The sequence below is a fragment of the Chrysoperla carnea genome, chromosome 5, assembly GCF_905475395.1.
Source record: "Chrysoperla carnea chromosome 5, inChrCarn1.1, whole genome shotgun sequence".
Taxonomy (NCBI): domain Eukaryota; kingdom Metazoa; phylum Arthropoda; class Insecta; order Neuroptera; family Chrysopidae; genus Chrysoperla; species Chrysoperla carnea.
The window spans coordinates 10,426,615-10,443,132 of record NC_058341.1 but is presented as its reverse complement, the minus strand read 5'-3'; the positions used below and the strand labels follow the sequence as shown (position 1 = coordinate 10,443,132).

At 28.4% G+C, this 16,518-nt stretch overlaps 4 protein-coding genes across 6 annotated transcripts; 3 read left to right on the top strand and 1 right to left on the bottom strand.

Moving 5' to 3' along the window:
• Window positions 1-919: 919 nt before the first annotated feature.
• Window positions 920-2,776, bottom strand: LOC123301477 (ras-related protein Rab-35). Its single transcript, XM_044884221.1, has 4 exons — window positions 2,570-2,776; window positions 2,280-2,454; window positions 2,090-2,214; window positions 920-1,238 (listed from the first exon to the last, which is right to left on the bottom strand). Exons 1-4 carry the CDS (start codon window positions 2,619-2,621, stop codon window positions 985-987), a joined length of 606 nt encoding a protein of 201 aa, XP_044740156.1. The 5' UTR covers window positions 2,622-2,776; the 3' UTR covers window positions 920-984.
• A 1,033-nt stretch (window positions 2,777-3,809) lies between these two features.
• Window positions 3,810-6,017, top strand: LOC123301475 (protein ABHD11-like). Its single transcript, XM_044884216.1, has 4 exons — window positions 3,810-4,272; window positions 4,450-4,694; window positions 5,004-5,132; window positions 5,207-6,017. Exons 1-4 carry the CDS (start codon window positions 3,856-3,858, stop codon window positions 5,346-5,348), a joined length of 933 nt encoding a protein of 310 aa, XP_044740151.1. The 5' UTR covers window positions 3,810-3,855; the 3' UTR covers window positions 5,349-6,017.
• A 470-nt stretch (window positions 6,018-6,487) lies between these two features.
• On the top strand, window positions 6,488-8,049 carry LOC123300514 (protein ABHD11-like). The gene is made up of 5 exons (XM_044883098.1): window positions 6,488-6,922; window positions 7,169-7,419; window positions 7,491-7,619; window positions 7,692-7,817; window positions 8,034-8,049. Exons 1-5 carry the CDS (start codon window positions 6,500-6,502, stop codon window positions 8,047-8,049), a joined length of 945 nt encoding a protein of 314 aa, XP_044739033.1. The 5' UTR covers window positions 6,488-6,499.
• On the top strand, window positions 7,811-10,290 carry LOC123301476 (protein ABHD11-like). 3 transcript variants are annotated; one of them, XM_044884219.1, is made up of 7 exons: window positions 7,811-7,904; window positions 8,034-8,132; window positions 8,460-8,654; window positions 8,754-8,800; window positions 9,044-9,291; window positions 9,352-9,480; window positions 9,817-10,290. In XM_044884219.1, exons 3-7 carry the CDS (start codon window positions 8,558-8,560, stop codon window positions 9,956-9,958), a joined length of 663 nt encoding a protein of 220 aa, XP_044740154.1. In that variant the 5' UTR covers window positions 7,811-7,904; window positions 8,034-8,132; window positions 8,460-8,557; the 3' UTR covers window positions 9,959-10,290. The 3 variants fall into 3 exon arrangements, with proteins under 3 accessions (XP_044740154.1, XP_044740155.1, XP_044740153.1); XM_044884220.1 differs by lacking the exon at window positions 8,460-8,654; XM_044884218.1 differs by having other exon boundaries at window positions 8,460-8,800.
• Window positions 10,291-16,518: the final 6,228 nt, after the last annotated feature.

Below are 16,518 nucleotides of genomic sequence, written 5' to 3'. Positions count from 1 at the left end.
TTTTATGGTGATTTTTTTTTTTTTTTCTATTAAATACTTTTATTTTATAAAATTACTTTTCTATATTTTCTTTTGATATACTTTAGTACGAACTTCATATAGGATATGACGTCTTGTTGTTTTTACGATTTGAAATAATGAAAGGGTAAATATAATTAAAGGAATAATAGGAAATTTTTATTTTGGATGGATTTAATAATTTAATAAAAATAATGTCAGTTTATAAATGCAGGGGATAGAAAAAATACCACAAGTGTCTATACATGTTTGAATGTGTTTATTGTCTATACAAGTTTGTATGTGTTTATCTATTATATTTATTGAAAATGAGTTCAGAGTAGATGAACTTTAAGCTGGTTTGCTGGACATTTCCGGCCGTTTCTGAGCCCGCAAACCAAGATAATCTTAAAGTAGACACTGCAAGGAACAAAATAAAAATAAAAAAATCATGTTACGTAATGAGGGAGAAATTTCCTCCCTCATCACACACTTTAAAAGGCTTGCCTGACTCTCCCGGCTAAAAAAATTGGTTTGCGTAAATTTTTTCTGAAAGATAATGAAATTTTCTGTAGAATATACTTTAGGCAAACCATTTCACAACATGAGAGACAAACATTTATCGATTTTTTTAATAATTAATTTTTTTAAACATTTTTTCGGCTTTGCAAAACCACGCAAACCTACCGTTTCGAATTCCTATAGTTTTAAACTATCTATTTTCTTTAAAAAAAATATATGCACGGTATGAGGGAACTTTTTAGATCGACAGCTCCTGGACTAATATATATTTTCATCTTAACATTTAATATATATAAATATACAACGATTTTGTTTATATTTTTTTTTTTTTCGAGAATACGATTTTCTCACTCAATTTATGTTTTTAAATTCTCAAAATAATTGTAAAATGTTTGTTTTTTGATAAATTTGTTTGTTTTTCTTTTATAATAGATATAAAACCAAAAAATCACGTTGGAACGTTGGTTAGCAACACCGTTTCTTGCCTGGTTTGCTACGACTATTTATTTTAAATGTATCTGGTGCATTAATGTTTTGCCTTTCGCGTAATTCTTGTTTTGATTTTAATACTTGTCTTGTAACACTTAGAAACATTTCCTCAACATTAAGATTGTCTTTTGCGGATGTTTCAAATAATTCAATACCCATTTGATCCGCAAATCGTTTTGCATCTTCTGTTAACACTACTTTTCGTTCTGGTGCATCGTTTTTATTTCCAACTGAAACATTAAAAATATGTTGAGTTTTCAGTTCTGGACTTTAGGGTGTTTGGACGTATAAAAGAAGGCAAAAGTACTAAAAACTAGCAATTCGTGAATATATATAGTGTGTCCCCGGATAGAGGTAACTATACTTGTAAATTTACTTATCTTGCATTTTAAGAACAAAAAAAAAAGTCATTCTTTATAAGAAGTTTTGCTTATTCTGAAAAGTATGTAGGAATATTTAAAACTTCTAAATAATGTACAGGGTAGCCAAAAATTTGGAATGACTATTTTTATTTTTGGTAAACTACCTTTTTTTTGGTAAACTACTTTTAAAAAAGAAGGGTAGTTAACCCAAAAAAAAAAATAGTGATACCAAATTTTTGTCTACCCTGTACATTATTTAAAAGTTTTAAATATTCCTACATACTTTTCAGAATAAGCAAAACTTCTTATAAAGAATGACTTTTTTCTTAAAATGCAAAATAAGAAAATTTACAAGTATAGTTACCTCTATTCGGGGACACACTGTATATCTCAAACATCCTTAAGAAAAAGGACGTTTGGTATTAATTAGAAGTGTTATTAGTTAAAGTGAATCCTGTTTAAGTTAATTTCCCCTCTGATTTTATAAACAATTATGAAAAATCAGTAGTCACTGATTCATCACTATCAAAATTTAAAAACTAGGCCTTGTTTATATAACCAAAATAGCGCCATCTAAAGAAATTTTATTACAAACTATGCCATATCGATTAAACATTTCAAAAATTTGTATGTAATACCTTATCGTGTAAAAGCTCAATTAATTTCACAAGGTTACACTACATCAATTATAAGTTATTGATTTGCAAAATTTCTCTTACCTAATACTTTGTTTACAACATCGCAATTTTGTTCAATTTCGTGAAGCCATCGTTTAACATTTGCAAAGGATTCACCATTGGTAACATCATAAACGACAATAACACCATGTGTGCCTCTATAATATCTAAAATTACAATATTTTTGTTACGATATTTCGAAACTAGTAACAAAAACTTTGAGAGAACTTACGTGCTTGTAATCGTTCTAAAACGTTCTTGACCAGCTGTATCCCATATTTGTAATTTAACTCTTTCGCCATTTAATTCAACCGTCCTTATTTTGAAATCAACTCCAATAGTTGTAATATAACTACCATTAAATGTATTGTCCGAGAACCTCAACAATAGTGAACTTTTACCAACACCTAATTATCATATTAAATTATTTAAATAGATCATTTAAATTTAGAATCACATGTTGCATGTTGAGGGGTGTTTATCCAGACCCCACCTACACAATTATTAATAAATAATACTTACCACTATCACCAATGATAAGAAGTTTGAATAAATGATCATACTCCCTAGCCATGTTTCCGGATATTTTTTTAATCAAATATAATTAAAATTGGTAATTTTCTAATTAGCATGTACACATATTTTGTTGATACACACATCAAACATTTTTCAAATACATATATATTTATAAAAATAAAATTTAATGTTTAAAAACTTTTTATTAAAAATTATTTCATTCAATTATTACGGAATGACATGACGCACTAATGTCACGAATCATAGCACTGACCGCCATTTAAAATTTTCTTTCATCAACTGTTAGGAGTGTATTCAGTTAGAAGAATTATCTCCCTTTTTGAATTGTATTCAAGAGGATGTTAATATAAAAAATGATAACTGTGTTAAGGTATATTTTCATGCTGAGATTGAGCGTAAAAATGGGTTACGTAGTCAGTTTAGGCTTTGCTAACTTCTGGAAAAACACTTCGCAAGAACAAACAAGCAGCGTCACATCGTAAAAAGCTAAACATAGTTTCAGGGGCGGCAAGTATGGTGGATAAAGCACTCCCCTCATTTTGTTGTCGGTGACATGTCTCTCCAATATTTTGGCAACTGGAATTTTTTGAAGTTTGGTAGAGATATTCTATGATTTCACACTTTTTTCTGTAATCTCCATAGTTCATCTCCGTAATCTTTATTTAGTGTTTTTTTTACATTAAATTTCTGTTTTTATACCATCAACATATAGTTTCACCTTTTTCCCTACGATTAATACTCACTCTACTCTCTCCGTTTATTTTAGCCTCCCCCATATATTTTTTGAAACTTGCCGCCCCTGTATAGTTTAGCTTCTTGTTCTATGGATTGATTTTGACAGTACTAGCTAAATAAATTTTGATTCAACTATCCAACTAGCCCAAAATTGATAATCACATTCACCAACCATATTATGAATATAGTTGTTTATCATTACTATGTGTTTTATTAAAAATGAGGTTAGGGAATCATTTTTAGTATGTACATAACTCGAGATATCGATTTTCGATAAGAATAAACCATTTTGTCGTCCTGTGGGAGCATAGGGAATCCAGAAGAACTCGTCACGAATTTCATACAATCCAAATTATTATGCTTCTTTTTCAAGTAACATTCAACATAAAGTTGACTTGAATACACCTCTGTATATATTTTGTTTACACAATTCTAAGATAGAGAGCGTTCGTGTAAAGTAGATTTTGACATTTAATTCAAGTGTCAAATACTTATGTCATCCCAATCAAACCGCGTGGATTTTTAAAATTCTAAATATGATTTTTATGAAACAAAGTACAAAACTGATTAATAATATTTTTAAAACGGAAATAAAAAATATACACTTATCAGCTAAACGGAAAGAAGCCGTAAATTTAGCGTATCAAGTACTTGAAGATGAAAGAACGAAAAAATCGACAGCAAATCCTATCATAATATCACATGGTGTCATCGGTCAAAGTTTAAACTGGAAAAGTGTATCAAAATGTCTATTTGAAGAGCTTGATCCGCCTAGAAAAATATATGTAGTGGATAATAGAAATCATGGAAATAGTCCTCATACTTCAGATCATACGTACGAGTTAATGACCGAAGATACTTTGCAACTTTACTCAACTTTAGGTTTAAAAGAAGCTGTATTATTGGGACATTCAATGGGTGGCCGAGGATTCATGCACACCGCTTTAACATACGTAAGCTTTCAATTTGAATAATATTTTTGCTAAATCAACTGAAAAAAACTTTAGAAATATTTATAATAAAAATACCTTAGAAGAAAATTTTGTTCCTAAAGTATTTCATATTTCCAAACTAAAATACAATTTTTCTTTCTATATCGAATATTATAAAGAAAAAAAAAATGATTTCAGCCAGAAAAAGCATCTAGTTTAATAATCGTTGATATTTCTCCAATTGTCAGAAAAGATGAGGGTGTTGTGTTAAGTGAACCTCTCCAACTCTTAAAAGCAGCAGCAACTATCGATTGGAGTGAACAATGTGGAACTATGTCAGATGCTCGAAAATATGCAGACAACGAATTGAAAAAACAGAAAATTGATAGTCCAGGACTTAGATCATTTTTGTTACAAAATCTTAAACAAAATCCAGATGGAAGGTAAAATATTTCAAGGAGCTGTCATATAAAGAAATTTCACAAAGTGCCAGATGTTTTTCTACGAAAACAGTAATATTTTATGGATAGTACATATTAGTACAGGGTGCACCATCTTTTATGTACAGAAATCGGTTGTTTTTACAAAGTTATACAATGTTTACATACCGACATAAAAAATGGCACACCCGTTACATTATTTGATCCCAAGAAATACCTTACATGATGCGTGTTATTAGGCCTCTTGAATTTTCTCTATCAGAATCCATGATTCAAATTAAATTTATAAATCAAACCAATTTTATTTTTTAGTTTTGGTTGGAAAATAAACCTTCCGACATTAATCGATCGATTTTTTAATTTTAAAGCAATAAATTTTGAAAATTTAGTCTATGATAAATCTGTACTGTTTGTTGCCGGTGAAAAATCACCTTTTGTTCCGTAAGTTTATTTTAAATGAAAACCTTTTTATTTAGAAATATTTTAAAACTAATGTTTTGTGGATGATGTTTCAGAAAATCACATGCAGAACCCATTAAAAAGATTTTCCCTAAAGCAAGGATAGAATATGTTCCAGATGCTGGTCATTTAGTTCACATGGAAAATACACCACTATTTTGTAAATTTGTTATAGATTTTCTAAAAAATGAAAAATAGCTAAATGATAAAATTAATCATCTATAACCAGGGGTGGCGAATTTTTATGTATCAACGTGACATTTTTTATTTTAAGAAATGTTTTGCCGTTAATTAATTTCCATTTCATCAATGGCGTTTCTTACGCAATGTCGAACAGAAACAGCTAAACGTGCAGACGCCAGTGCTTTCATCAAAACATAACAGTATAAAAAGAGCAGACTTAATATTAATTTTTTGTTTATCTGTTACATTTTCGAGCAGTTTCTTTGATGCGCTGATATCTTATCTATATTATCGAAATCATCAGTGAGAGTGCGCATTCTAACCAGGCTCCTTCAAAACTCTCCATCTTGAACAGGTTTACTATGCCGAGCAATAATATTTGCAGCCGAATAACTTGCCGCTCTCGTATGATAATTTTTTAATATTAATGTGATTTGTTTCAAAATGTCAATTGTAGTCCACGATGTGCGCGCTAATGAGCGCGCGTTCATTCGTATAATACTTCATTGCGAACTTTGTGATGCCTGGCTAAAAGCCATGGCTAAAATATTGTTGTGCCTGCCATTGGTTCGTCATCCCTGCCCTGATTATTAGTAAATTGTATATAACAGTATTCTGAACGTTTTAAAAATAATTTATTATCGTTGTTAAAAAGTTTAAGGGTGTCATTGTAAAAATATTTTATCTGTAAATAATAATATATAAAAAGATTTTATTTATGTTAAAAATAATAGAGTTAAAAGTTTTTGTTTTGAACCCACAAAACAAGTAATAAAGGGATGGAAGAAATAAAATAAGCAGTTTAATCTGTCTGTGTTCGTTTTCAACGCTTACAAAAACCAGGGATATTCTAATATTAGCCCTTGAACCAAATGTAGAAACAATTGTGGTAAAATTTTGAAATTTATTGAAGCTACCTTAAACTTGAAAATTTGAAAAATATGACTCAAATTTTTACACTCCCCTTTTTTGAGCTTAATAAATACTGCCCTGTACTTTTTGATAAAATAAATATTTATCTTTTTGATTATTGATAGCGTTTTTTTGACATGAAGGTCAAATGTCAAATGCACATGGAGCATGTTCATGGACAATTTAGTTTCTAATCGTTAATTTTATTCATAATCGCTTCTATTCTAGTCCATTTTTATGTATAAATATCAAAAATGATTTTTATTAAACGTTTTCCAAACACAAAACATGTAAATAATTGTATAAAATCAAAATTTAAAAATTTACACGTATCGGTTAACGCCAAAACAGCAGTAAATTTAGCATATCAAGTAATTCAAAATGACAAGACTAAAAACTCATCAGCAAATCCTATAATAATATCACATGGTCTAATGGGTCAGAGTAATAATTGGAAAAGTGTTTCAAAATGTTTACTTCAGGATCTCGTTCCAAATCGAAAAATATATGTAATTGATAACAGAAATCATGGCGATAGTCCACACACACCAGACCATAGTTATGAATTAATGTCCGATGATACCGTACAACTTTATTCGACCTTAGGTTTAACAGAAGCTGTTTTATTAGGACATTCAATGGGTGGCCGAGCTTTTATGCATACTGCTTTAACAAAAGTAAGTTTTTTTAAACTCTTATTTGATTTTTACGATTCAAGAAAAATTTACCAATATTAACTCCGAATATCCTTCTTCTTCGAAAACATATTCAGATGGTAAGGGAATATATTAAGGACTCAGAGGACAATGCCTACAAATCCCCTGCCCACCTCAACATACCAATGAATAGAAATAACTTACTCTAACTGAATCCAAGCTAATTGAATTCTACGTCCAACCTAATTCGACTACATTAATTTTCAGCCTGAAAAAGTATCAAGCTTAATACTCGTCGATATTTCTCCAATTATTGAAGGAGATGAAGTTAAAACTATATTGGCTGATCCTTTAAATATTCTTAAAACATTAGCGACAATTGATTTAAGAAAACAAAAAGGAATTGAGCTACATGAAGGTCGAAAAATTGTAGACAAGGAATTAAAAAAACTTTCAATTGATCGTCCCGGACTTAGACAGTTTATATTACAAAATTTGAAACAAAATCCCGATCGAAGGTAAAATATTGTTCTTAATATTATTTTTTTATTTGTGAGTTAAATTATTAAACTATTACTTTTTTTCTCAGTTGGAGTTGGAAGATAAATATCCCAACATTAATAGAAAAATATTCTAATTTGAAATTGTTAAACTTTAAAAATTTTGTTTACGATAAACCTGTGCTGATAGTTGCGGGAGAAAAATCCAATTTTGTACCGTAAGTATTTTTATAATATAAAAATTTGTTTCGGTATCCAAAAAAGTTTAAATTAATATTAAAAATTTTCAGAATATCACATATAGAACCTATCAAAAAGATTTTTCCTAATGTAAGAATAGAATTTGTTCCGAATGCAGGTCATTTGGTTCATATGGAACATTCAAAACTTTTTTGTGAAATTGTAATAGATTTTCTTAGAAATAAAAAATGATAATTTTAAAAGTTAAATATGGATAGCTGTGTGTTTTTTTTTTAAATCAGAACAAATATATCAATGATCAGGTAGTTTTTTGAAAATTTCTGACTGTTTTCTTTCTAGAATTAAAAAAACTTGTAAAAAACACAACTTCTACAATGCTACCCCCTCACATATTGTTTGTGACAAATTAGTTTTTATATATTTTGTTGCAGAGCAAGCCTACACTAAAAACTTGCGACAGTTTAGCAAGTTATTTTCCATAGGATACTTTTCCAACCTAGTTTGGCCACGGCTTTGTGGCAGCTAGCTAGGTGAGCAAAAATTTACGTTTTTTCATTTAGGTTCTTGGTCTAAATATCAATGCTTTTACCGTGAAAAAATATCTCTTTACATTTTGTTACCATGGAAAGTTTAAATGAATTTTAAATAACAGCATCTCATTGCTTGTATTGAATTTGAAAATTTGACAAATAATCCGAAACATGTCAAATACTATGTGAAAATTTAATATTCCATTAAAGTTTAGGTCATGGAATGAATTTTTTTTAATACAAAAATGATTTTTTTAAAAGCCTTTCCTAGTTTAAAACAGGCAAATAGTTTATTGATATCAAAATTTAAAAATTTACATTTATCAGCTAAAAGAAAAACGGCGGTCAATTTAGAGTACCAACTATATGATGATGACAGGACAAATAACACGGTCGTAAATCCTGTAATTATATCACATTGTTTAATGGGACAAAGCAATGATTGGGCAGGTATCGCAAAATCATTACTTGAAGATCTTGAGCCACCTCGAAAAATATATGTAGTTGATAATAGAAATCATGGTAATAGTCCTCATACTCCAGGCCATAGTTATGAACTAATGGCCGAAGATTATATGCAACTGTTAAAAAATTTAGGATTGAAAGAAGCGGTTTTTTTAGGACATTCAATGGGTGGTCGAGCTTCTATGTATGCTGCTTTAAAATACGTAAGAATGCATTGATTAATATATTCCCTATTTTTTCAACAACAAAAATCTCATCGATAAATATTCATAGTTTCGATCGATAGCCGATCGATGGATTATTCCAACATTTACCCCGATAAAGTTTTTAGTTTTTTGTGCGCGTTTTTCAACATTTGATTTACCGGATTTCTGAAGAAATAAAGCCAATTAACAGTTTTTTCCAATGAAACAATAAAAGCATGTAAAACACGAAATTATTTTTAGCCCGATCAAGTATCAAGTGTGATTATAATTGATATTTCGCCAATTGAAGGAGCTGATGACATGAAAAAAATTTTGGCTGAACCATTGCAACTCCTTCAAAAATTAGCAAAATTTGATTTAAAAAAACAAACTGGAAATATACTTGAAGTACGAAAATATGTGGATAACGAACTAAAAAAAATTGCAGTCAATGCTCCAGATTACAGAGAATTTTTATTACAAAATATTAATCGTAACACCGATGGAAGGTAAAATATATTTTTGGAATTATACTGAAATTTTTATTTATCGTAATCTCCCTTTTTTAGCTATAATTGGAAAATAAATATTCCTGCATTACTAGAAAATTATAATTCTTTTAAAAGCCTACACGTTGGAAACTTAACTTACGATAAACCAATGTTATTAATTGCAGGTGAAAAATCAAAATTTGTACCGTAAGTATATTTACAGTTTTCACTTAAGGCCCACAGAATATACAGAAAAAATCCGTGCGAAATGAATACGTTGAAATTTTATAGCCAGTCAAAGATATCGGCCTATCTGCTGTTTTCCTGTAAGGGGTTATTCTTACCAATCATTTCAATTTTTGAGGGTACAGATTTCGCTCATGATTGGGGCTACGAGATTCAATTTTAATGCAAAAAAGCAGACAGGACGATATATTTGACTGGTATTAAAATCTTGTAGCGATCTTGTACAAATTTTTCTCGTATATCTCCCAAACCAAACCAGGGGTTAAAAATTTGTTAATTTATGTGAAATTTTTTCAGAAAATCCCATGCAGAAGATATTAAAAAGATTTTTACGAATGCAAGACTAGAATTTCTACCAACTGCAGGTCACATGATTCACATCGAAGATCCTCGATCTTTGTGTGAATTAGTCGTAAATTTTCTTAAATATGAAAAATAAGAAGCGTTTGAAACTGAAAAGGTGTGATATTTCTCCAAACTGTGCATATAAAATCTAATTATTAATACTTTTTTGTGGAGCAATCATTTGCAAATAAAATTGGTACCAAATTTTGCGTCCTAATCGGTTCAACATAACTTTTCGCACTGTGATTTTAAACATTAATAAACAAGCTACTTTCAAGTACATACACATGGAACTGATTATTATAAAGAAAATTTTTTAATTGAAATCAGACTCAGCATATTGTATTATTCGAGCCAATGGTTTCATAATAATAATAATGAGGGTTTAACCTCCGTTTTTATGACATACGCCTTATCACAGAGGCCACCCACATCATTATTTGTTAATCTTTATTTATTAAATTACATTCATATTTACATTTTTGATGTGAGTGGAATCGGTTACTTCGTTTTTATCCAAGCGACAACAATGTGATCAATTCTGTACTACCATTAATTATAAATTGTACCACTTTCTAAATAAATAAAAATCGTTATATATTTTAAATTTTGTTTGATTTTTTTCGATCCCATTTTTCCTTACAGAACAAAATTATTAATTATCTAATTAATTTTTTAGTAAAGGTACAAACAAATTCTTATAAAATATAAGTGAGATAAAGAAGTTAGATTGTAAATACGTAATCAACAAATTCTTTTTAGATTTTCATTTTATTTTTGTGTGGTATTTGGTTTGTAAAAAAAAAGTTGATGCAAAAAAATTTTTTTAAGATGAAATTAATTATATGGAATTATGTGGAAGTAATTCGTAAATAGTTTTTATGTATTTTGGTTTTATTTAAATAAAGTTGAAAACTCAAAACCTGTTTTTCTTTTATTTTTCCACATCTCTCTGTAGCTATACATTATTATTTCAGTTAAAAATAGGTAAGTATTTCGAACTTCACGATAGGTAAGTATTTCAAACTATCGTTTGCCATTTTTTTTCTAATAAAACTACTCAAAATTTTCCGAAAATGAGTTTTACTTTTTGTTATAATTTAAGAAAGTCGAAAATATGAATATAATTATTTATTAATACGAATAACAGACCCCTTATGGTATAATGGTTAGCGTATCTGACTTCGAATAAATAGTCCCCTAGTTCGAAACTAGGGGAGGACATATATTTAAAAAAAATTAATTAAATCTTTTAAGCAAATTCTGATTTTTATTTACATTTTTTTTTAAATTTCCACCACAACATGTTTGCCTAGTACAAATGATGAAAAAATTAGTTATTTTCCGTTCAAAAACTTCAATTTTTTTCACATTTCTACTAGGAGAACATCATGGACGAACGGAATAAGTAGTACCTGATAGTAAGGTAATTGTTGTCACCTCGTAAGTCAGAAAGTTAGTGGTCTGCACACCCGTGTTTGGTGAGTGTGACCTCTAGTGAACAGACCAATAACTTTCTGCCAAAATAAAATTTTAGACTTTCGGGGCGAAAACACTTACTCACATTTCTCCTTATCAGGAACTAATAATTCCCACTTATGTTCTCCTAGTACAAATGTTGAAAAAAATGAAGATTTTTTCGAACTTTTTTGATAAAAAAATTTCAATATGATTGAGAATGCAGGAGAAAATGATTGATTAGACCTTTCAAATTCATTTCATCTAAAAGTAAAAAAGGAAATCCCATCAGGATACGAACTAGCGTACCTATGCATCATAGTTAAGTGCTTTACCCACTCAGCTACTTGGCTTATGTTTAATCATATAATTATTTAAATACTTAACTTTATAAATAATGAATTAGTTAATGATTAAATAAATATTAATTTAATAAATGTTTTCGTTTTAATACATATACTACAGTTCCAGATATCAATATTATTATTGATAAAAAAAATTAAACCTAAAATAAGATAATTCTTTTAAAACTTCAGAGAAAAAATTATTATTTTATCTATAATCGCCAAAATTATTATTTTTATTAAATATTCTCTGAAAAATAAATGAAATTACAAATATTATAAATCAATAAATCAATATATAATGTTTATTGCACTTGTTTATTAAGTAGATACCCAAAACTATTTAATCAAATGCTAATCAAGTACACAAAAAGGAATTATTCAAATATATATATAGTACATCGTTTTGAATAGAAGCTTTTAAAATTTTTAACTATAAATTAAGGAGAAATGTTAGTTTAATTAATTAGAGACAGGCGACACTACCATCGAAATTAATAGTTAGTTCAACAAATTTACCATAGATGGCACTATCGTCGAAATTAATAGTTAGTTCAACAGGATTATCATAGATGGCATTATCGTCGAGTATAATAGTTAGTTCAGCAGGATTATCATAGATGGCACCATCGTCGTATCTAATAGTTAGTTCAACAGGTTTATCATAGATGGCATCGTCGTCGAATCTAATAGTTAGTTCAACAGGTTTATCATAGATGGTACTACCATGGAAATTAATCGTTAGTTCAATATGTATTATACACACACAGCTACCAGGCTTATGTATTATTATCATATAATTAATTTAATACTTACCTTTATGAGATAGAAACATGATAATTTAAATTCCCACCCCCTGACAGAATAGTGATTTATGACATATGTATAACTGACGTTATTAATAACAAGTAGGCGGCTTATATAGATAATTTAAACTATAATAAAAGTGAAAAATTTTGAACGTCAGGAAAAATTCATTTAATCTAAAAGTAAAAATGTAAATATTTATCAAATAGCTCAGTAGTTTGCGCTTCTGACTACGGTTACAAAGTACTCTAATTCGCATCCAAGCGGTGTTTCTAGTATATTTTTAAAAGTTTTTTTTTTTTGTTTTCAATAATTTAATTTTTTTTTTAATTTCCACTCACCAAAAAAGTTAACAGACAAATAAATAACTTTGTGGAAAAAAATCAATCATTTTCTCCTGCATTCAATCAAATTGAAATTTTTTTATCAAAAAAGTTCGAAAAAATCTTCAATTTTTTCAACATTTGTACTAGGAGAACATAAGTGGGAATTAGTAGTTCCTGATAAGGAGAAATGTGAGTAAGTGTTTTCACCCCGAAAGTCTAAAATTTTATTTTGGCAGAAAGTTATTGGTCTGCCCACTAGAGGTCTCACTCACCAAACACGGGTGTGCAGACCACTAACTGTCTGACTTACGAGGTGACAACAATTACCTTGCTATCAGGTACTACTTATTCCGTCCGTCCATGATGTTCTCCTAGTAGAAATGTGAAAAAAATTGAAGATTTTGAACGAAAAAAAACTAATTTTTTCATCATTTGTACTAGGCAAACATGTTGTGGTGGAAATTTGAAAAAAAAATGAAAATAAAAATCAGAATTTGCTTATGAGATTTAATGAACTTTTTTTTTAATATATGTCCTCCTATGTTTCGAACCCGGGAACTATTTATTCGAAGTCAGATACGCTAACCATTATACCATAAGGGCTCTGTTATTCGTATTAATAAATAATTATATATTCATATTTTCGACTTTCTTAAATTATAACAAAAAGTAAAACTCATTTTCGGAAAATTTTGAGTAGTTTTATTAGAAAAAAATGGCAAACGAAGTTTGAAATACTTACCTATCGTGAAGTTCGAAATACTTACCTATTTTTAACTGAAATAATAATGTACAGCTACAGAGAGATGGGGAAAAATAAAAGAAAAACAGGTTTTGAATTTTCAACTTTATTTAAATAAAATCAAAATACATAAAAACTATTAACGAATTACTTCCACATAATTCCATAAAATTAATTTCATCTTAAAAAAATTTTTTTGCATCAACTTTTTTTTTACAAACCAAATACCACACAAAAATAAAATGAAAATCCAAAAAGAATTTGTTGATTACTTATTTACAATCCAACTTCTTTTGTACCTTTACTAAAAAATTAATTAGTTAATTAATAATTTTGTTCTGAAAGGAAAAATGGGATAGAAAAAAATAAAACAAAATTTAAAATATATAACGATATTTATTTATTTATTATATTAATTTGAAAACTTTATCCCGAAAATTGATTTTTTACTATATAAAATAACCATTATTATTATTCATTCAAATTTTTTTTAGGTGACATATATGTACAAATATATATAATAAAATATCGTTTTTACCAATTTTTCAGGTTTTATTATTAATATTCAATATTATACCTACCTCTATCTTTTATCCTTTACATCGATTTCTGGATTTCAGGAGGAAAATAAAAAAACTATTGATTTGGATAGGTTTCGATCTCACGACATCCATATGAGGAGTAAACACCATCGTCACTGCATTACCTGACCGTTAAGAATAGTATTAATAATGCAAGATAATATTGTTCAGGATACTAGGATAAAGTTATTAAATTATTGTATTGTCATCAAATCAATCGGACGTCTACAAGTTGAGGAAAATTATGTTGAAAGATTCTGTTACATTTATACATACATACAGGTCAATAAGAAAAGCGTGTGAAAAAGTACAAGTTAAAAACATCCTTTATTTAATATTTGAACTAAACAAACAACAAAAATATGGCAATTATGTGGATGTTTACTTCAGGCAAAAATTTACATAATATGTACAAAATATTATTAACAATTTCTGTTTGTACGTTGACAATCATTAATTTTGTTTTGTTTTTTTATTGCTAAAAGCTTAATTTCTTCTTCGTTATTTGAAATAAAAAATAGTAGATAAAAACATTTTCATAGAAAATTTTATTCAGAAACAATGGTTATTTTAGTATGGTCGTTTTCTTCAATAACCTTTTTAATTATTTTTTTTAAACTAAACACAAATTGTTTATAATTTTCAAATGAATAAGAGTATTAGACCAAAAATCTTTATTCTTTACCCAAGGTTCAGAATTTGTCAAAACATCCCTAAAAATTAAGCAAATGTCTTGCGATATTTCTGTCTACCATTCTTTCAGGATTAATAAACGTTGTGAAAATTTTGATACATGAAATTGATACATTTAAATTCGATACATTTTTCTGAAGACTGAATGAATTCGACAGAAATTTAATATACAGCAAGCTTGTACCGAATTCGTTAGATTTATAAAACTTTCGAGTAAAAGCTAGTAAAGTAGACAGAAAAAACTATGGTGATAAAACTTTTAACCATTAACAATGATAAAAGCCTTGACCTCGACCCCTTTCAGAATTTTATTTTCAATAAATTATCCGATTCCAAACGCGAAACCCGATATATTTAAAATATTAACATCTTTGTTACAGTTACTAATAGCACGATATTCCTTTCTTAAATTGCTTTAACTCACATCAAATTATGTTTCTACAAACATGTAGTCCTTTTCTAGATCAATAATCTACTTTTATATCAATTTCTAACACATTTTCAGGTCATTATAATTTCATTTCTACTAAAATGATTTTCATATGAAAATTAAAAACGTTTGAAATAATATTTTTTTTAAAGAACTTATAACACTATCAACAAACTTTTAAACAGATTACAAAAAAATATTTGTGGTTTTATCATTCTGAAAACAATCTGTGAATTTTGAACATGTTCCAGGATGAAATGCTTCAAACTGAACGTATCCCATTTTAACAGTGTATAAAACAAGTGTAAAATAGTCCTTGAAACGAATTAGCGATAAAACAAAATACCACACCTGGTAATAATTTCTGTATGAGGTTTCATTTTGACGAAATTGAAAAATTGTTTTTATGAAAATTCTAAAATATGCGGAATTGACTTTTTAAAAAAAATTGGATGTTTATTAATTGCTGTCGTAAAACAAAACATCACATTTTTTTGTATTTCTCCGAGTAGAAATGTTTTAGTCCCGTCATAATAAATCATGAAGTTACAACAGAATATTAGACAAGTTTCGCATCACTAATACAGTCCAAGTGCTACAACGTTTTCAGAATTTAATAAAATCGCTGTACAGACTCCACACTCTAGCGTAGTTCTATAATTCTTTCAAATTGATGGCATGATCACTTGCAGCTGTGGGAAAATTTTCAAAATATTACTAAATACATATCGATAAAAACAATAAAAAATTAATTTCAATTTTTGTTCATTAATCTAAGACAAAAAGTTGTTCTTAATTTTCCAGGCAGATCACAAATAATTTTCTTCGTGATTCGCGGATAAAATAAGATGGCCTACATCGTATTAAACTATTTTAAGTAAATGCATTTCAACTTCCAAATTTGTATGAAAGAAAAATAAAAAATAACGCTAGATGCACGCAATGGTGTAATGGCCCAGGAAAATTAGATTTTAATTTTCTAAAAAACCGTTCAAGTTAGATTTTTGTAGAAATATTTTTGTGATGTGTCATTTAAAATCTACTGGAAAGTCTCATTTTCAACTGTAAACGTGTAGGTTTGGTTTGCTTTTAGGGATCTCAGATATTTTTAATTTGGAAGAAAGACAAAATTTTTGGATTTATTTCACTTGGAACTATGTAGAATTTGGTAACCCACAATATTTATCATTTTTATTTTCCTTGAAAAGTTGATTCAAATAAAGTATATTTGTTGCGAGATACTGGTTGAAAATTACCTTTTCCATTCTCTAAA